The 20,304-nt window shown below is 44.0% G+C and overlaps 2 protein-coding genes across 5 annotated transcripts in view; one reads left to right on the top strand and one right to left on the bottom strand.

The window, feature by feature from the left end:
* Positions 1-20,304, bottom strand: part of LOC139581361 (testican-1-like) — a 493,855-nt gene that overhangs the window by 449,016 nt on the left and 24,535 nt on the right. The window lies entirely within an intron of this gene.
* LOC139581360 (putative nuclease HARBI1) lies at positions 1,098-4,922 on the top strand. 4 transcript variants are annotated; one of them, XM_071411022.1, is made up of 10 exons: positions 1,098-1,959; positions 2,047-2,223; positions 2,314-2,375; positions 2,458-2,544; positions 2,632-2,673; positions 2,742-2,915; positions 2,995-3,683; positions 3,753-3,868; positions 3,965-4,076; positions 4,171-4,922. In XM_071411022.1, exons 7-10 carry the CDS (start codon positions 3,212-3,214, stop codon positions 4,539-4,541), a joined length of 1,071 nt encoding a protein of 356 aa, XP_071267123.1. In that variant the 5' UTR covers positions 1,098-1,959; positions 2,047-2,223; positions 2,314-2,375; positions 2,458-2,544; positions 2,632-2,673; positions 2,742-2,915; positions 2,995-3,211; the 3' UTR covers positions 4,542-4,922. The 4 variants fall into 4 exon arrangements, with proteins under 4 accessions (XP_071267123.1, XP_071267124.1, XP_071267120.1 ...); XM_071411023.1 differs by having other exon boundaries at positions 2,632-2,915; positions 2,995-3,030; positions 3,129-3,683; XM_071411019.1 differs by having other exon boundaries at positions 2,632-3,030; positions 3,129-3,683.

The raw sequence follows: 20,304 nt of genomic DNA, 5'->3' as shown, positions 1-20,304 counted from the left end.
TATGTAGAATATTGGCCTGTTGGAAACTACAACTCCCTACTACATCGCACAGTTGAGGCTGGATCTGATTTATCTCCAGAGAAACTGTGCAATGTGCGCAAAGAAAAAAACAGAACGAAATGGAATTCAAATAATTGAACCAACATCAGCCAATTAGTTGTTTAAAAAACGAAAAGTTGCAAAAATAACAGATATCCAGATATGAGTTATGTCCAACAGGTTTAGTGGAGGATAAAATAAACAAGATATACATGTACATCTCTCTTATCTTCCATCCATCCCACCATCCCGCTATCCTTGTAGCTCAGAGCTGTTAAACAAGGTCATAGGACCGACATTAAAGACCCAGATACCCTCTATTCTATTCTCTACGTATATTTCTTCTCCGTCTTCCTGTCTTCTGTCTCCAAAACCTACACAGTCCCATTCTTATCTCCTCTCTGTTTCAGCCTGTCCTCATTCACCCTCCTTATCCCCTTCCCATCTCTCTGTCTGTCTCTCTCTCCCTCAATTCAATTCAATTCAAGTGCTTTATTGGCATGGGAAAAATACGTTAACATTGCCAAAGCAAGTGAAATAGATAATAAACAAAAGTGAAATAAACAAAAATAATTAACAGTAAATATTACACTCACAGAAGTTACAAAAGAATAAAGACATTTCAAATGTCATTATGTCTATTTGATTTGTCATGTTTGGTTGGGTCTAATTGTGTTGCTGTCCTGGGGCTCTGTGGGGTCTGTTTGTGTTTGTGAACAGAGCCCCAGGACCAGCTTGCTTAGGGGACTCTTTACCAGGTTCATCTTTCTGTAAGTGATGGCTTTGTTATGGAAGGTTTGGGAATCGCTTCCTTTTATTTAACCTTTATTTAACTAGGAAAGTCAGTTAAGAACAAATTCTTATTTACAATGACGGCCTTCCCAGGCCAAACCCAGACGACACTGGGCCAATTGTGCGCCACCCTACGGAACTCCCAATCGCAGCCGGATGTGATACAGCCAGAAATCGAACCAAGGACTGTAGTGACGCCTCTTGCACTGAGATGCAGTGCCTTAGACCACTGCGCCACCCGGGTGTAACGGTCGTTCTCCTCCTCTAGGGATTGGACCAAAGCGCAGCGTGTTGTGAAGACATAATGCAGTTTATTAAAGTAAAGTCGAAACACGAAAACACTTAAACAAACTACAAAACAAATAAACGATGTAGACAGACCTGGGGCCTGTTGCACAAAAGTAGAATTAAGACATCCGGGATAAATGACTCAGCTGAGCTCAATGAAGCCAAAACATGTGCGTCCAGGCTTAATTGGTTGCACAAAGACCAAGCCAGGATGAGCAGACACGGATTCATTAAGCCAGGTGAAACCAATCCTGGATAGGTGCGCGCTCACGGCTCACTCAAATAGACCCCGCCACAGATCACAGATTAACTGATTTACCATGGCAACTAGAGCCGCGTACTTTTCCCCGTCGGAAGCACAAATCCTCATGGAGGCATACGAGGAGGTAAAAGATATAATTAAGAAGAAAGGCAACACCGCCACAGTGATAAAGCAAAGAGAAAAAGCGTGGCAAAGTATTGCAGACCGCCTGAATGCGTAAGTAGTGCACAATTACACACTCACCGCTCCGCTGAAACATCACAATTACAATTCAAATATTTAATTCACATCTCCAAAAATGCAGTTGTACTGTAATTATGAAACGGTTAAATTTTTTATTGAAATGCACTGCAGATATGAGTGAAATTGTGTAAAGTAACTCCATCACACTGTATAAAGCTATGATAAATGTTTTGATATTTGTACTGAAAACAAGACAAAAATACCAAGTAATTTTTTGCAGTGTGACTCCATTAAATGTGTGTGTGTGTGTGTGTGTGTGTGTAGATTAAACATGAACGGGCCAAAACGGACATGGCAGCAGGTCAAAATCAAATACAAGAACATTCTGCAGAATGGTATGGTCCCTGACTAATATTTAACAAAGCACAAGCATATATTGTACCCAGAAGGTGCCTGCTCACACATTGTCTGTACTGTTTTAGCAGTGAAAAAGAATACCCACAGACAAGGCACGGGTGGTGGGTCACCAAAGGCTGACCTTACCCCAGCAGAGGACATGGCCTTGGAGCTAAATAAAGGCAGGCCCGTCTTAGAGGGGATCCCTGGGGGGAAAGAGACGAGCATAGGTTCCTCCCAAGATGCCACCCGCTTCATTTAAGGTATGTCCTTCCATCTCTACATGGGATACAACCACATTCATATTGAATCAATTTGGACTGTCTGACTTTGGTTTACCTATTGCCTTGCAGTGTCTGGCAGCACTGTGTTCCTGTTAGAGCCACCAGCACAAGCACCAGACGATGCTGATCCAGTGAGTACTCCATCAAAGGCATACTGTAGGCCTGGCATGTCTTGTCTACTAGCTTCAATATGAATCCGATTAAATGTGATAGGGTGAAGGCCCCAGTGCAGCAGCAACAGCACATGATGGAGACGATGATGAGGAGGAGACCATCTCTCTGGATTCCAGAAGGCATGAGGTATCATGTTAAGACTGTGAAAGTACTATTTACTCTACAATGGTGAGGAGTCCTCATCAAAATCAAAAAATCTAATTTCTTTTACAGGACCCAGATGCTATACAGTGGGAAAACCAGCCTGGCAACATAGTGCGTATTAATAAAAGGACACCACATCCTGCCAAATTCCAGCTGCGCTAATTGTATTGTGTTCACAGAGCTCACAAGCTATCAGAAAGTTGTATGGCAACCACCTCCGGCGCCAAATAGAACTGGCAGACATAGACATTCAGTACAAGAAGAAAAAGATGGAAAATCTTGCACTGGAGTCCGAAATAAAAAAGAGGACAATTAGGAAACTGGACCTTGAAATAAAAAAACTTGAGAGGGAGGTGAGATATGCCTTCAATGTACACTGTATGCTAACTGTAACACAAATGTATTAATCATTATTTTTCTTTCCTCCCCCAGCTCCAAGAAGATGACACAGCTCAAAATAAAAATTAGGTATATTCTCGTAAAGTCAAGTGAGCCATGACATATGAGCTCTTATTGTGAGCACACAGGACGGTGGCATCTTTCTAAGGTTTTTTTTATTTTCCCAGCAATCAGTACAACCAAGTCATCGTTATAAGGCATCGCCCTCTTTTGCCCACCCCCCCAGCACCAGGTGTGGCCACTAGCCTATATGAAGGCCCAAAATTGTGTGTTCCTTTCTGCTCTGACAATGGCATGCCCATTCGTGCGAGATGTGGTGGATGAAGAAGCACTTGTGCTGAGGAGAGCCTTCAGGCGAGAAAGGGTCTTCAGGGACCGGTTGGACCCACTGGCCTTCCCTGATGACCATCTATATGAAAGATACAGGTTTTCTGCAGATGGCATCAGGTATCTATGCAGACTACTGGGTCCCAGGATTAAGCACCGCACTGCACGGAGCCATGCACTGAGTGTGGAGCAAATGGTTTGTGTGGCCTTGCGCTTTTTTGCTAGTGGAGCCTTCCTGTACTCAGTGGGGGATGCAGAACAGCTGAACAAGGCCACAATTTGCCGCACAATAAGGAGTGTGTGTCTGGCTATCAAAGCATTAGCAGATGTCTTCATCTCCTTCCCTGGCCACAGAAGACTCTGTGACATCAAAGAGGAGTTCTATAGGATTGCAGGTAAGAGGATCTACAAATTACAGGACAACTGTTAACACATAGTAGGATACTCATTACTTTGTGTGACAGGTTTCCCCAATGTCATTGGTGCAGTGGACTGCACACACATAAGGATAAAAGCCCCCTCAGGTGCCCATGAGGCCGATTTTGTGAATAGGAAATCCTTTCACAGCATTAATGTTCAGGTGAACATAACTTTTTGATATTGTCCATTGACGAACACTCTGCATTGCCAGTGATGTGCATTGATTGGTGTAATATTCCTCATCTTATGATTTCAGATGGTCTGCAATGCTGACTGTGTGATCAGCAATGTTGTGGCAAAATGGCCTGGCTCAGTCCATGACTCCAGAATCTTTCGGGCCTCTGAAATCTATCAGTGCCTATCACAAGGTAAGCCACACAACCCCTATTTATAACCATCATGGCTGTGTCAAGAATATCACTGTGTTTATGAGGTAGTAATGATGAGATTTTGTGTTGACAGGTGAATTCTCTGGTGTGTTGCTGGGAGACAGGGGGTATGGCTGCCAGCCTTTTCTCCTGACACCTTTCACAGACCCCCAGGAAGCACAGCAGGCCTACAACCATGCCCATGCCAGGACCAGGGCCAGAGTTGAAATGACCTTTGGCCTCCTGAAGGCACGCTTTCACTGCCTTCACAAATTAAGGGTCAGCCCTGTTAGGGCATGTGATATTACTGTGGCTTGTGCTGTCCTCCACAATGTGGCCTGCCTGAGGAAGGAGAGGGCCCCCAGAGTGCCACCAGCCATGGACTGGGACAATCCGGCAATCTTCCCTGATGACGACAGTGGTCGGCTGCTGAGGGACCAATATGTGTTGAATTATTTTAGTTAGTATGTGTGCTTTCAATTTTGGTTAAATATGTCCTGCGGTGGCAGAGGAATTTGGGTTTTTTTGGGTTCGTTTTTTGACGAATTTGGCCTCTTATGATGTTTGTGCGGTATACTGTGTGTAATACAAGGCTGCAGGGAGGCTACTGCATCCATTCATTTGTCTGTTCAGTTGATGTGTATGGATTTGTCCTGCATTTATTTTAGTGTGCAGACATGCAGGGTGTGTTATATACAGACCTTTGAATGTGTATGTATCATTTTGTATAATATGCTTGGATTCTGTGCTTTCCATCTTGTAGAGTCACTGTGACTTCAGTTTCGAAAGGAGCTGATGGTTTACCTGCTTTGTTTTGTCCTTATTCAATAAAGGAACATAATGTTACACATTGTGTTTTTATATTCATATGGAATGTGTATTTGTTTATATGACAGAGTACTAGGGCCACACTGAAGAAAAAGGATAAAGTCATAAATTTATGAGGCTGGTTCTTTCTGCAGAAAAGCTACATATTGTTTTTACAGTTTTGGTACTTATGACAATGTGATACTTAATATTCTGGCACATCAGCATGTCTTTGTTTATGAAACCATACTGAAGTACAATTTCACGAAATGCCCCACATCTGTCATTTTAACAACTGTCCTCCTTTAAAACAACTGGTTACAATATTATGACTTGTGTTTTTTTCCCCTCTGTGGCCCTAATATTCTATCATTTTATATATAGCCTTATAGTCTATGGGAAACTGTAAATTATCTAATGATAGCAACATCATCTAAAAATCATTTTTTATCCAAAATCATTGAAATTAATGATCACAAACGTTTAAATAATAACAGTGGGTCTAGTTATATGTGATAACAATGTATAGTGAGCAGTGAAATAACTATTGGTTTCCATTTGTGGTGACTGCTGACTGACATTAGGGATGAGATTAAATAGATCCTGGAATTTAGCCTGGTCTGGAGCAGGCTAGCTCCACAGAATAAATCTCCATGGTAATTTATACCATAACATATCCTCCTGCCCCCTATCCATCTTTAGTGCAACCGGATTACGGATCAATTGAGCCAGGATCACCAAGATATCCTGGCTTAATCCCTTATCCTAGTTTTGTGCAACAGGCCCCTGGACTTGATTGCTTACAAATAAACGAAGAACGCACGAACAGGAACAGACTACATACACGAACGACAAAACGAAACAGTCCCGTGTGGTAAACATACAGACACAGGAGACAACCACCCACAACAAACAATGTGAAACAACCTACCTTAATATGGTTCTCAATCAGAGGAAACGTAAAACACCTGCCTCTAATTGAGAACCATATCAGGCAACCCAATAACCAACATAGAAACACATAACATAGAATGCCCACCCCAACTCACGCCCTGACCAACTAAACACATACAAAAACAAGAGAAAACAGGTCAGGAACGTGACACAGGGAGCCAAAGGAAATGCATACATTTTAGGCAGGTGCAGAATTTGCATAATTAGCGGGTATCGGCCTAATTCTGCTCTGCATTATTTTTTATTTTTTCAGGATTCTGCATGCAGAGTCTCAATTTGGTGTTTGTCCCATTTTGTGAATTATTGGTTTGTGAGCGGACCCCAGACCTCACAATCATAAAGGGCAATGGGTTCTGTAACTGATTCAAGTCTTTTTAGCCAGATCCTTGGTATGTCGAATTTTATGTTCCTTTTGGTGGCATAGAAGGCCCTTCTTGCCTTGTCTCTCTCTCTCCTTCTCTCTCCTTAGCTGCTTATACAGTCACCCGCCCTTTGTCTGGGATGTGACCCCTTTGTCCTCCTATGTGTGTGTGTGTGTGTGTGTGTGTGTGTGTGTGTGTGTGTGTGTGTGTGTGTGTGTGTGTGTGTGTGTGTGTGTGTGTGTGTGTGTGTGTGTGTGTGTGTCATACTGGCTTTTCAGTTGTTTATTGCTCACATCAAGGCTCCCATCTCAGCTGCCAGACTCTTTAAATTGACTGATCGATCACACAGAGTGCCTCAGGGTAGAAACTTCGGCCTTTTAGATGTCAGTGTGTGTGTGTGTGTGTGTGTGTGTGTGTGTGTGTGTGTGTGTGTGTGTGTGTGTTGTGAATAAAGATGTATGTTTTCTATATTAGCATGTCCTACATGGAGGATAGAGAGATGTGTCCTACTTGGAGGATAGAGAGATACGGAGATGTGCAGATTTTCCACCTGTCTGGTAATAAGTTATCACACACTTTCTTGCTCTCCCCCTTTACACACACACACACACACACACCACACAGCTCTTCACTGTGAAGATTGTAATCAGCATTTTTCAGGGATCTGAGTCAATAGAGTTTAGAGACAGAGAGGTGGAGGAACAGAGAGAGTGAGAGGGGGGAGGAACAGAGAGAGTGAGAGGGGGGAGGAACAGAGAGAGTGAGAGGGGGGAGGAACAGAGAGAGTGAGAGGGGGGAGGAACAGAGAGAGTGAGAGGGGGAGGAACAGAGAGAGTGAGAGGGGGGAGGAACAGAGAGAGTGAGAGGAGGGAGGAACAGAGAGAGTGAGAGGGGGGAGGAACAGAGAGAGTGAGAGGGGGGAGGAACAGAGAGAGTGAGAGGAGGGAGGAACAGAGAGAGTGAGAGGAGGGAGGAACAGAGAGCGAGAGGAACACAGAGATAGAGAAGGAGAGGAACACAGAGAGAGAGAAGGGGTTTGGAACGGAGAGAGATAAGGGGGAGGAACGGAGAGAGAAGGGGGAGGAACTGAGAGAGATAAGGGGGAGGAATGGAGAGAGATAAGGGGGAGGAACGGAGATAGAGAAGGGGGAGGAACAGAGAGAGAGAAGGGGGAGGAACGGAGAGAGAGAAGGGAGAGGAACAGAGAGAGAGAACAGAGAGGAACAGAGAGAGAAGGAGGAGGAATGGAGAGAGAAGGGGGAGAGAAAGAGTGAGAGATACAGAGAGACAGCGTGAGAGAGAGAGAGAGAGATTGGCAGCAGAGCTGTATGACAGGGAGGGCATTTCATCAGTAGTGGTGATTGAAACGATTTGTCAGACCAGCAGCTTTCATCAGAGAGAGGGAAAGGAGGAGAGACCAGCGAGACACTCTCCCAGACCTGCAGGACCCCCCGGACCTACACATAGAGGACCCATGCCAAGAGGACCTACATCCAGACCACAGCACCACAGCCACATTCACACCCCCATCCCAACCAATCAACACACCCCCAAGTCAACCATGCCCATACCCCATTTAGGCCCCTTCAGTTCAGACCTGTGCTCCTCCTGCCACCCCATGCCCCCCACTCCAGCAAAGAAGGCCTCAACATAGAAGTCCTACATACGCCCAGGCCATGAGCAGGTAAACAGGCCCAACCCCCACTCATACACTTGCCCAAGCCAATGGCATGTACCAGATACTCAGCAGGCTCTGCTCACACTTACTGGTCTGAGGCCAAACCACACGACTAACAATGGGCACTTTATGGAACACAAAGCCTTCATTATCTCATCCTGGAATATCCTACAAGAAGGAGATGGACACACTGGTTGTCCCCTAATATCAAATCAAATCAAATTTTATTAGTCACATACACATGGTTAGCAGATGTTAATGCGAGTGTAGCGAAATGCTTGTGCTTCTAGTTCCGACAATGCAGTAATAACCAACAAGTAATCTAACCTAACAATTCCACAACTACTACCTTATACACACACACAAGTGTAAAGGGATAAAGAATATGTACATAAAGATATATGAATGAGTGGTGGTACAGAACGGCATAGGCAAGATGCAGTAGATGGTATAGAGTACGGTATATACATATGAGATGAGTACTGTAGGGTATGTAAACATAAAGTGGCATAGTTTAAAGTGGCTAGTGGTACATGTATTACATAAAGATGGCAAGATGCAGTAGATGATATAGAGTACAGTATATACATATGAGATGGGTAATGTAGGGTATGTAAACATTATATTAAGTGGCATTGTTTAAAGTGGCTAGTGGTACATTTTTACATAATTTCCATCAATTCCCATTTTTAAAGTGGCTGGAGTTGAGTCAGTATGTTGGCAGCGGCCGCTAAATGTTAGTGGTGGCTGTTTAACAGTCTGATGGCCTTGAGATAGAAGCTGTTTTTCAGTCTCTCGGTCCCTGCTTTGATGCACCTGTACTGACCTCGCCTTCTGGATGATAGCGGGGTGAACAGGCAGTGGCTTGGGTGGTTGTTGTCCTTGATGATCTTTATGGCCTTCCTGTGACATCGGGTGGTGTAGGTGTCCTGGAGGGCAGGTAGTTTGCCCCCGGTGATGCGTTCTGCAGACCTCACTACCCTCTGGAGAGCCTTACGGTTGTGGGCGGAGCAGTTGCCGTACCAGGCGGTGATACAGCCCGACAGGATGCTCTCGATTGTGCATCTGTAGAAGTTTGTGAGTGCTTTTGGTGACAAGCCGAATTTCTTCAGCCTCCTGAGGTTGAAGAGGCGCTGCTGCGCCTTCTTCACGACGCTGTCTGTGTGGGTGGACCAATTCAGTTTGTCCGTGATGTGTACACCGAGGAACTTAAAACTTTCCACCTTCTCCACTACTGACCCGTCGATGTGGATAGGGGGGTGCTCCCTCTGCTGTTTCCTGAAGTCCACAATCATCTCCTTTGTTTTGTTGACGTTGAGTGTGAGGTTATTTTCCTGACACCACACTCCGAGGGCCCTCACCTCCTCCCTGTAGGCCGTCTCGTCGTTGTTGGTAATCAAGCCTACCACTGTAGTGTCATCCGCAAACTTGATGATTGAGTTGGAGGCGTGCATGGCCACGCAGTCGTGGGTGAACAGGGAGTACAGGAGAGGGCTCAGAACGCACCCTTGTGGGGCCCCAGTGTTGAGGATCAGCGGGGTGGAGATGTTGTTACCTACCCTCACCACCTGGGGGCGGCCCGTCAGGAAGTCCAGGACCCAGTTGCACAGGGCGGGGTCGAGACCCAGGGTCTGTAACCTAGGTTACAGAGAGCTGGTAGTCCCATCCACCAAACTACCAGGTGTGAAACAGGAAAGACACTCAGGGGGTATGCTAATTTGATATAGAGCAGACCTAACTCAGTCTATTAAATTAATAAATTCTAGACAAATTTTACATTTGGCTAGAAATTCAAACTGAAATGATCTCAACAAAGACAAAATCCCCCCACTAGAATCCCCTCACTTTAATAAAGACAGCCTCTCCATCCTGGAGGGGTAAATCAATCATTTCCAGGCCCAGGGACATGTACTAGTCAGTGGCGACCTAAATGCCAGAACTGGACAAGAACCTGACACCCTCAGCACACAGGGGGACAAACACCTGCCCCATTTGCCCCTCTAGACACAACTACGACAACATAACCAACAAAAACGGGTCACAACTCCTGCAGCTCTGTCAGACGCTGGGTATGTATATAGTCAATAGTAGGCTTTGATGGGACTCCTATGGTAGGTACACCATCTCTTGGCAGTAGTACTGTAGACCACTTTATCACTGACCTCAACCCAGAGTCTCTCAGAGGGTTCAGTCAGCCCACTGACACCCCTATCAGATCCCAGCAAAATCACAGTCTACTTGAACAGAGCAATACGGCAGGTACTCTAATGGTTAGAGAGTTGGGCCAGTAACCGAAAGGTTGCTGGATCGAATCCCGAGCTGACAAGGTAAAAATCTGTCGTTGTGCACCTGATCAAGGCAGTTAACCCACTGTTCCCCGGGCGCCGAAGACGTGGATGTTGATTATGGCAGCCCCCCGCACCTCTCTGATTCAGAGGGGTTGGCTTAAATGTGGAAGACACATTTCAGTTGAATGCATTCAGTTGTACAACTGACTAGGTATCCCCCTTTCCCCAATACTCAATCATGAGGCATCAAAGCCAAAGGAAGTGAATAATATTAAGAAATGCGCCGACAGAGATGGCCGTTTCGCGTTCCTAGGAAACTATGCAGTTTTTTATGTGTTATTTCTTACATTGTTACCCCAGGAAATCTTAGGTTTTATTACATACAGTCGAGAGGAACTATTGGATATAAGAGCAACGTCAACTCACCAACATTACGACCAGGAATACGACTTTCCCGAAGCGGATCCTCTGTTTGGTCCATCCCCCAGGATGGATCGGATCCCAGTAGGCGACCCAAAACAACGGCGCCGCAGAAGGGGTAGACGGAGCGGTCTTCTGGTCAGGCTCCGTAGACGGGCACATCGCGCACCGCTCCCGAGCATACTACTCGCCAATGTCCAGTCTCTTGACAACAAGGTAGATGAAATCTGAGCAAGGGTTGCCTTCCAAAGAGAGATCAGAGACTGTAACGTTCTTTGTTTCACAGAAACATGGCTCACTCGAGACACGCTATTGGAGTCGGTACAGCCACCTGGTTTCTTCACGCATCGCGCCGACAGAAACAAACATCTCTCTGGCAAGAAGAAGGGTGGGGTTGTATGACTTATGATTACCGAGATGTGGTGTGATCATAACAACATACAGGAACTCAAGTCCTTTTGTTCACCTGACTTAGAATTCCTCACAATCAAATGCCGACCGCATTATCTACCAAGAGAATTCTCTTCGATCATAATCACAGTCGTATATATTCCCCCCCAAGCAGACACAACGACGGCCCTGAAAGAACTTCATTTGACTCTATGTAAACTGGAAACCACATATCCTGAGGCTGCATTTATTGTAGCTGTGGATTTTAACAAGACTAATCTGAAAACAAGGCTCCCTAAATTTTACCAGCATATTGATTGCGCGACCCGGGCTGGCAAAAATCTGGATCATTGTTATTCTAACTTCCGCAACGCATAAAAAGCCCTCCCCCGCCCTCCTTTCGGAAAAGCTGACCACGACTCCATTTTATTGCTCCCAGCCTATAGACAGAAACTAAAACAGGAAGCACCCGTGTTCAGGTCTATTCAACGCTGGTCAAACCAATCGGATTCCACGCTTAAAGATTGCTTCGATCACGTGGACTGGGATATGTTCCGCATAGTGTCGAACAACAACATTGATGAATACGCTGATTCGGTGAGCGAGTTTATTAGCAAGTGCATCGGTGATGTTGTCCCCACAGTGTCTATTAAAACATTCCCCAACCAGAAACTGTGGATTGATGGCTGCATTCGCGCAAAACTGAAAGCGCGAACCACTAACTTTTAATTAGGGCAAGGTGACCGGAAACATGACCGAATAAAAAAAGTGTAGCTATTCCCTCCGCAAGGCAATCAAACAAGCTAAGTGTCAGTATAGAGACAAAGTAGAGTCGCAATTCAACGGCTCAGACACGAGAGGTATGTGGCAGGGTCTACAGTCAATCACGGACTACAAAAGAAAAACCAGCCCCATCGCGGACCACGATGTCTTGCTCCCAGACAAACTAAACAACTTCTTTGCTCGCTTTGAGGACAATACAGTGCCACTGACACGGCTCGCTACCAAAACCTGTGGGGTCTCCTTCACTGCAGCCAACGTGAGTAATACATTTAAACATGGTAACCCTCGCAAGGCTGCAGGCCCAGATGGCATCTCCTGCCGCGTCCTCAGAGCATGCGCAGACAAGCTGGCTGGTGTGTTTACAGACATATTCAATCAATCCCTATCCCAGTCTGCTGTTCCCAAATGCTTCAAGAGGGCCACCATTGTTCCTGTTCCCAAGAAAGCTAAGGTAACTGAGCTAAATGACTACCGCCCCGTAGCACTCACTTCCGTCATCATGAAGTGCTTAGCTAACTTCTTATGGCTGGGATCCCGTTAACGGGATCGATATGACAACAGCCAGTGAAAGTGCAGGGCGCCAAATTAAAAACAACAGAAATCTCATAATTAAAATTCCTCAGACATACAAGTATTTTACACCATTTTAAAGATAAACTTGTTGTTAATTCCACCAAAGTGTCTGATTTCAAAAAGGCTTTACGACGAAAGCACAACATATCATTATGTTAGGTCAGCGCCTATTCACAGAATAGGCGCAGCCATTTTTCCAGCCAAAGAGAGGAGACACAAAAAGCAGAAATAGAGATAAAATTAATCACTAACCTTTGATGATCTTCATCAAATGACACTCATAGGACTTCATGTTACACAATACATGTATGTTTTGTTCGATAAAGTTCATATTTACATCCAAAAATCTCAGTTTACATTGGCGCGTTATGTTCAGTAATGTTTTGCCTCCAAAACATCTGGTGATTTTGCAGAGAGCCACATCAATTTACAGAATTACTCATAATAAACATTGATAAAAGACACAAGTATTACACATGGAACTTTAGATAAACCTCTCCTTAATGCAACCGCTGTGTCAGATTTCAAAAAAACTTTACGGAAAAAGCACACCATGCTATAATCTGAGTACAGAGCTCAGAGCCCAAACAAGCCATGACGATATCCACCATGTTGTGGAGTCAACAGATGTCAGAATAGCATTATAAATATTCACTTACCTTTGATGATCTTCATCAGAATGCACTCCCAGGAATCCCAGTTCCATAATAAATGTTTGATTTGTTCCATAAAGTCCATCATTTATGTCCAAATACCTCCTTATTGTTCGGGCGTTCAGTACACAATCCAAACTCACGACGCGCGGGCAAGTCCATACGAAAGTTCAGACGAAAAGTCATATTACAGTTCGTAGAAACATGTCAAACAAAGTATAGAATCAATCTTTAGGATGTTTTTAACATAAATCTTCAATAATGTTCCAACCGGAGAATTCCTTTGTATTCAGAAATGCAATGGAACACAGGGCTAACTCTCTCACGTGAACGAGCCTGGTCAGCTCATGGCACTCTGCCAGACCCATGACTCAAAGAGCCCTCATTCCCCCCTCCTTCACAGTAGAAGCATCAAACAAGGTTCTAAAGACTGTTGACATCTAGTGGAAGCCTTAGGAAGTGCAATATGACCAATATCCCACTGTATATTCGATAGGTGATGAGTTGAATACCTACAAACCTCAGATTTCCCACTTCCTGGTTGGATTTTTTCTCAGGTTTCTGCCTGCCATATGAGTTCTGTTATACTCAAAAACATCATTCACACAGTTTTAGAAACTTCAGAGTGTTTCCTATCCAAATATACTAATAATATGCATTTATTAGCAACTGGGCCTGAGTAGCAGGCAGTTTACTCTGGGCACCTTATTCATCCAAGCTACTCAATACTGCCCCCAGCCGTAAGAAGTTAAGGAAAACAACCACCCGAGCCACGGCCTGTTCACCCCGCTATCATCCAGAAGGTGAGGTCAGTACCGGTGCATCAAAGCGGGGAACGAGACACTGAAAAACAGCTTCTATCTCAAGGCCATCAGACTGTTAAACATCCATCACTAACATTGAGTGGCTGCTGCCAACATACTGACTCAACTCTAGCCACTTTAAAAATGAAAGAATGTATGTAATAAATGTATCAGTAGTCACTTTAAACAATGCCACTTTATATAATGTTTACATACCCTACATTACTCATCTCATATGTATATATTCTTATTCATTGCTTTACACTTGTGTGTATAAGGTAGTTGTTGTGAAATTGTTAGGTTAGGTTACTTGTTAGATATTACTGCATGGTCGGAACTAGAAGCACAAGCATTTTGCTACACTCGCATTAACATCTTCTAACCGTGTATGTGACAAATAAAATGTGATTTGATTTGATTTGAGACGGAAGGAGAGTAGTGTGGAAACCCACCAAAAAACAACTAGGCAACAACAAATTCAATCCCATTTAGACAACTTCCTGGACAAAACGTTCCACTGTAATAGTGAAGGTGTAAACTTGACAGTAGAAAACCTAAACATTATATTTGACCTCTCAGCTTTCCTATCAAATCTAAAAAGTTCAAAAAGAAAACCAAAGAAAAAAACAACAATTTGGCATGAGGGTCTGCTATACAAATTGATAAAAAGTGGTGTTGGGGGAAAAACATACGTCATTATATAATCCATGTACACAAACAAGAAGTGTGTGGTGAAAATTGGCAAATAACACACATTTCTTTCCACAGGGCCGTGGGGTGAGACAGGGATGCAGCATAAACCCACCCTATTCAACATACATATCAACGAATTGGCGAGGGCACCAGAACAGTCTGCAGAACCCGGCCTCACCCTACTAGAATCTGAAGTCAAATGTCTACTTTTTGCTGATGATCTGGTGCTTCTGTCACCAACCAAGGAGGACCTACAGCAGCACCTAGATCTTCTGCACAGATTCTGTCAGACCTGGGCCCTGACAATAAATCTCAGTAAGACAAAAATAATGGTGTTCCAAAAAATGTCCAGTCGCCAGGACCACAAATACAAATTTCATCTAGACACTGTTGCCCTAGAGCACACAAAAAACTATACATACCTCGGCCTAAACATCAGCGCCACAGGTAACTTCCACAAAGCTGTGAATGAGCTGAGAGACTAGGCAAGAAGGGCCTTCTATGCCATCAAAGGGAAAATAAATTTGACATACCAATTAGGATCTGGCTAAAAATACTTGAATCAGTTATCCTTGCCCTTTATGGTTGTGATGTCTGGGGTCTGCTCACCAACCAAGAATTCACAAAATGGGACAAACATCAAATCGAGCCGTTAAATTCTACAACCACCTAAAAGGAAGCGATTCCCAAACCTTCCATAACAAAGCCATCACCTACAGAGAGATGAACCTGGAGAAGAGTCCCCTAAGCAAGCTGGTCCTGGAGGTCTGTTCACAAACACAAACACAAACAGACCCCCAGGACAGCAACACAATTAGAACCAACCAAATCATGAGAAGACAAAAATATAATTAATTGTACACAGTGGTAGAATAACTAACCACTGTGACTGACCCAAACATAAGGAAAGCTTTGACTATGTACAGACTCAGTGACCTTAGCCCTGCTATTGAAAGGGCCGCCATAGGCAGACCTGGCTCTCAAGAGAAGACAGACTATGTGCACACTGCCCACAAAATGAGGTGGAAACTGAGCTGCACTTCCTAACCTCCTGCCAATTGTATGACCATATTAGAGACACATATTTCCCTCAGATTACACAGATACACAAAGAACTTGAAAACAAACCCAATTTTGATAAACTCCCATATCTAGTGGGTGAAATACCACAGTGTGCAATCACAGCAGCAAGATTTGTGACCTGTTACCACAAGAAAAGGGCAACCAGTGAACAACAAACACCATTGTAAATACAACCCATATTTATGTTTATTTATTTTCCCTTTTGTACTTTAACTATTTTTGTTACAACACTGTATGTAGACATAAGACATTTGAAATGTCTATTATTTTGGAACTTCTGTGAGTGTAATGTTTACGGGTTGGGAGGGAAGGCTAGGGACAGGGAGACTAAGGAGGAAAGAGGGAAAAGGGAGATGAGAATGGAGGGGAAAAAAGAGAAAAGGGAGATTAGAATGGAGGGGAAAGAGAGAAAGGAGGAAGAGAGATACGAAAGAATGATAGATGCTCTGCCAAGCCTTTCCTTACTTGAAGGTGCTCCATTGGCGATGGGGGAATATGCACTCCTAAAGAAGAGGAGTGTGTGTGTGTGTGTGTGTGTGTGTGTGTGTGTGTGTGTGTGTGTGTGTGTGTGTGTGTGTGTGTGTGTGTGTGTGTGTGTGTGTGTGTGTGTGTGTGTGTGTGTGTGTGTGTGTGTGTGTGTTTATGTTTGTGTGTGTGTGCACGGCATGGGCCCTATTTTGGATGTGATTAAATCCTACTTTTTGATTGGCTGGCGGCTGAGCCCTGGGGGAGGAGCTGGAAGTGGTCCAGAGGATTAGCTTAGACATGACAGAACCCTGGAGTCACCTTCACACTATCTCACACACACACACACTCACAAACAAACAACAATACAACACACCAATAGCCTCTTCTGTACCCTTGAGAAGCCATACATTCTCCTTCCCATTGCACAAACAACAATAACACACAACAACCTCAACACAACCAGCTCTCACAGTCTCATGTCAGAATTAGGCGTTCATCCATGATTCTCAAATGTCAATTTCAAAGTTGTTCCAAACTTGAAGTGTTTAAGGTTAAGTTTAGGCATTAACTCTGACCTTTTAAGGTAAGGGTTATGGTTTGGGATAGGCTTGAATTATTTTTTTTTTTAAATAATAATTATATTGCTGGATTTGAACATGCAACCTTTGGCATGAGAGGCAGATGGTTATGCCCACTGCCATCCACAGTACCCCAGCACCCCAGCAAAACCCAAACCTAATTGAAGGTAACAGTGCTCACTGTTGCTCCTAGTGGCCGGTTTCCACGTCATCTCCTGACATCCTCAGACATGGATGAACATCCAATACTGAATTGTATCTAGGGTGACCTGGCTGCCTCAACACACAATACATGGACCACAATATTACACACCAAATAGTATTGACAGTGTCTTCTCAGACAGACTGACAGACAGCCCCTGAGAGCGTTGTCAGGTGTAAAAGATAGATACGCTACAATGAAAACAAGGAGAAAGACAGGCAGTCTTGCCAATGTGTGAACAGCTACCAAACACAAGCGGCTAATGAACAGACCGCCTGGCGAGAACACACACTAACACACACCCGAATGTACACACACAGTGCTGTGCAAGCATACACACACATGACTACCTAAACATCTGCATTCAGAGGCAAAGGAGGAGAGGAGTTCTCTTCTGTCGGCACTTTAGAGAGAGAGAGAGTGAGAGTGAGAGTGAGAGAGAGAGAGAGACGGAGAGAGAGAGCGCGAAAGAGAGAGCGAGGGAGATAGGGAGGGAGAGGGAGAGGGAGAGGGAGAGGGAGAGGGAGAGGGAGAGGAGAGGGAGAGTACCCTCCCACAATCCAAAGAATAAATGCCAGCCTCTTCCGGAACAGTGCCTTGGGACCCAATGTACACCTGGCCCACCATCCCACCCTTGATCTGGACTGTCTCTATGACCATGTGCACCTGTACAGGGAGACAGTCCCCATCCTTGCCAAGACTCTCAAGGATGTCGCTTTAAACCGCAACCCGACCTCTCAACCCAGGAACAGCGGAGCAATCTCCACCCCCCGAGATCACAGAGACAACACCCCGGACCTGGACCTCCCGGCCATGGCCACAGCACTCCCAACCTCAATGCCCACCACAGCCAGCGCAGCACAGACCACCCCAGCCCAGTTTCAGACCCAACCAGACGAGGCCTACCACCCCCCTCCCCCCCACCGCAGACCCACACCTGGAGGAGCCACAGCCCGGCAGGCAGAGCTACTCACAGTCTGTGAGAGGAGCAACTGGCCCAGACCCCACCAACCAAATGAGTGACATTAAACACAGGCTGAGTCTACTATGCTCACATGTGATAGGCCAAGGGTCATGGTAAGATGAGCACAAGAACTCCACCATCCTCACACTACATCCACCCAAGTGGCATGACACAAATGCTATCTTAAATGATAAACAAATCACATTTACATAATAAGAGTTTACGTTCATTGAAAAATCTTATTTTAATAGTTATTGTTGTTCTGTGAGTGTTTATCTTATTATGAAGGAAAGAAAACAAGTTATGAAATCTTTTTACGTTGCATGTTGGAATTTACAAGGCTTGAAGTCCTCTGCTTTTGGGCAAAAGAGCAGAAGCCCAGACTTCCTGAAAGAAATTGATAATGTTGATATTGTAGTACTACAGGAAACATGGTGCAGAGGTGATGTTTCCACTGGCTGTCCACTAGGTTATAGGGAGATAATCCTACCATCCACCAAATTAAAAGGATTCACACAGGGCAGAGACTCAGGGGAAATCTAATATGGAATAAATCTGAACGAACTAATTAAATCGAGTTGATCAAAACAGGAGAATTCTTTATCTGGTTAAAAATCGACAAGGAGACTATCTTAACAGATAAAAACGTCTTCCTCTGTGCAACATGCATTCCCCCCTAAGAGTCACTCTACTTCAATGAAGAGAGTTTCTACATTCTAGAGGGGGAGATGAGTCACTTTCAGGCCCAAGGAAACGTACTGGTCTGTGGAGACCTGAATGCTAGAACAGCAGAAGAACCAGACACTAACAGTCATGGGGATAAACACCTACAGGGAAGCAACAACCTTCCCCTCCCCACATACCCCCCCCCCGGAAACAACTATGACAAAGTGAAAAACTAAAATGGAGTACAGCTCCTGAAGCTCTGTCGGACACTGGGTCTGTACATAGTCAATGGTAGGCTGAGGGGACTTTTTTGGTAGGTACACCTACAGCTCATCCCTTGGCAGCAGCACTGTAGACTACTTCCTCACCGACCTAAACCCAGAGTCTCTCAGAGCCTTCACAGTCAGCCCACTAACACCTCTCTCAGACCTCAGTAAAATCACAGTGTATCTGAGAAGAGTGGAACCCAACCATGAAGCATCACGGCCCAATAAATTACATGGTACTAAACAGGCCTATAGATGGAGTGCAAACAGTACAAAAATCAACCAAAAAGCAATTAGTTACCAAAAAATACAATCTCTCCTGGACAACGTTTTAGCCTTAACATTCTCCTACAGCAATGAAGGTGTAAATTTGGCCGTTGGGAACAGAACTTTATATTTGACAAATTATCCTCCTTGGCTAATCTAAACATAAGAACAAACCAAAAAATAATAGAGAATGAAAAATGGTTTGATAATGATTGGAGAAATCTAAGAAAGTAATTGAGAAATATATTTAATCAAAAACACAGAACCAGACAACAAAAATATACGCCTTCAATATGGGGAAACACTGAAGCAATACAAACACACCCTAAGAACAAAAAAGGAACAGCACATTAGAAATCAGCTGGATGGAATTGAGGAATCCATAGAATCAAACCACTTATGGGAGAATTTGAATAAATTAAACAAACCTCATCATGAGGAATTGGCTATCCAAAATAGGGATATGTTGAGAAATCACTTTGCAAACCTCTACAGCGATATAACAAAGAGCCCAGAACAAAAAGATATAAAGAAAAATTACAAATCCTTGAATTAGCTGTCAAAGACTATCAGAATCCTGTGGATACCCCAATTACAGAAGAATAATTATTGGAAAAACTATGCACTCTCCAACCCAAAAAGGCCTGTGGTGCTGATGGTATTTTTAATGAAATTATCAAATATACAGACCACAAATTCAAATTGGCTATTCTCAAACTCTTCAACATTATCCTCACTGCAGGTATTTTCCCCAAGGATTGATCACACCAATCTATAAAAATGGAGACAAATTTGACCCAAATAATAACAGATGAATTTGCCTTAACAGCAACTTGGGGAAAATTCTCTGCAGTTTCATAAAGAGCAGACTACATCATTTCCTTGATGAACACAATGTCTTAAGCAGATGCCAGATTGGATTTCAAAAAAATGATTGTACAACAGACCACATTTCTACCCTCCACACTCTAATTGACAAACTGGTAAACCAAAGCAAATGTACAATCTACTCGTGTTTTGTAGACTTCAAGAAAGCATTTGATTCAATTTGGCACAAAGGTCTTTTTTATAAACTAATAAAAAGTGGAAATGGAGGGAAAACATACAGTATGATGTTATTAAATCAATGTACACTAAAAACACATGTGTGGTTAAAATTGGCAGCAAGCAAACATACTTCTTCTCTCAGGGACGTGGAGTGAAACAGGTCTGCCCAATAAGTCCAACACTATTTAACATCTACATTAATGAATTGGCAAAAACATTAGAAGAATCGGCAGCACCTGGTCTCACCTACACGACACTGAAATCAAGTGTCTGCTCTACGCAG

The sequence above is a fragment of the Salvelinus alpinus genome, chromosome 7 (assembly GCF_045679555.1).
Source record: "Salvelinus alpinus chromosome 7, SLU_Salpinus.1, whole genome shotgun sequence".
In the NCBI taxonomy this organism is placed as follows: domain Eukaryota; kingdom Metazoa; phylum Chordata; class Actinopteri; order Salmoniformes; family Salmonidae; genus Salvelinus; species Salvelinus alpinus.
This window is presented reverse-complemented; position numbering and strand designations above follow the sequence as displayed.

Excerpts from the sequence above, each read along its gene's own strand:
- LOC139581360 (XM_071411022.1), top strand. The coding sequence starts at position 3,212 with ATGAAGGCCCAAAATTGTGTGTTCCTTTCTGCTCTGACAATGGCATGC. Across the intron at positions 3,684-3,752 it reads GGAGTTCTATAGGATTGCAG|GTTTCCCCAATGTCATTGGT; the intron begins GTAAGAGGATCT and ends TTTGTGTGACAG. Across the intron at positions 4,077-4,170 it reads CTATCAGTGCCTATCACAAG|GTGAATTCTCTGGTGTGTTG; the intron begins GTAAGCCACACA and ends TTGTGTTGACAG.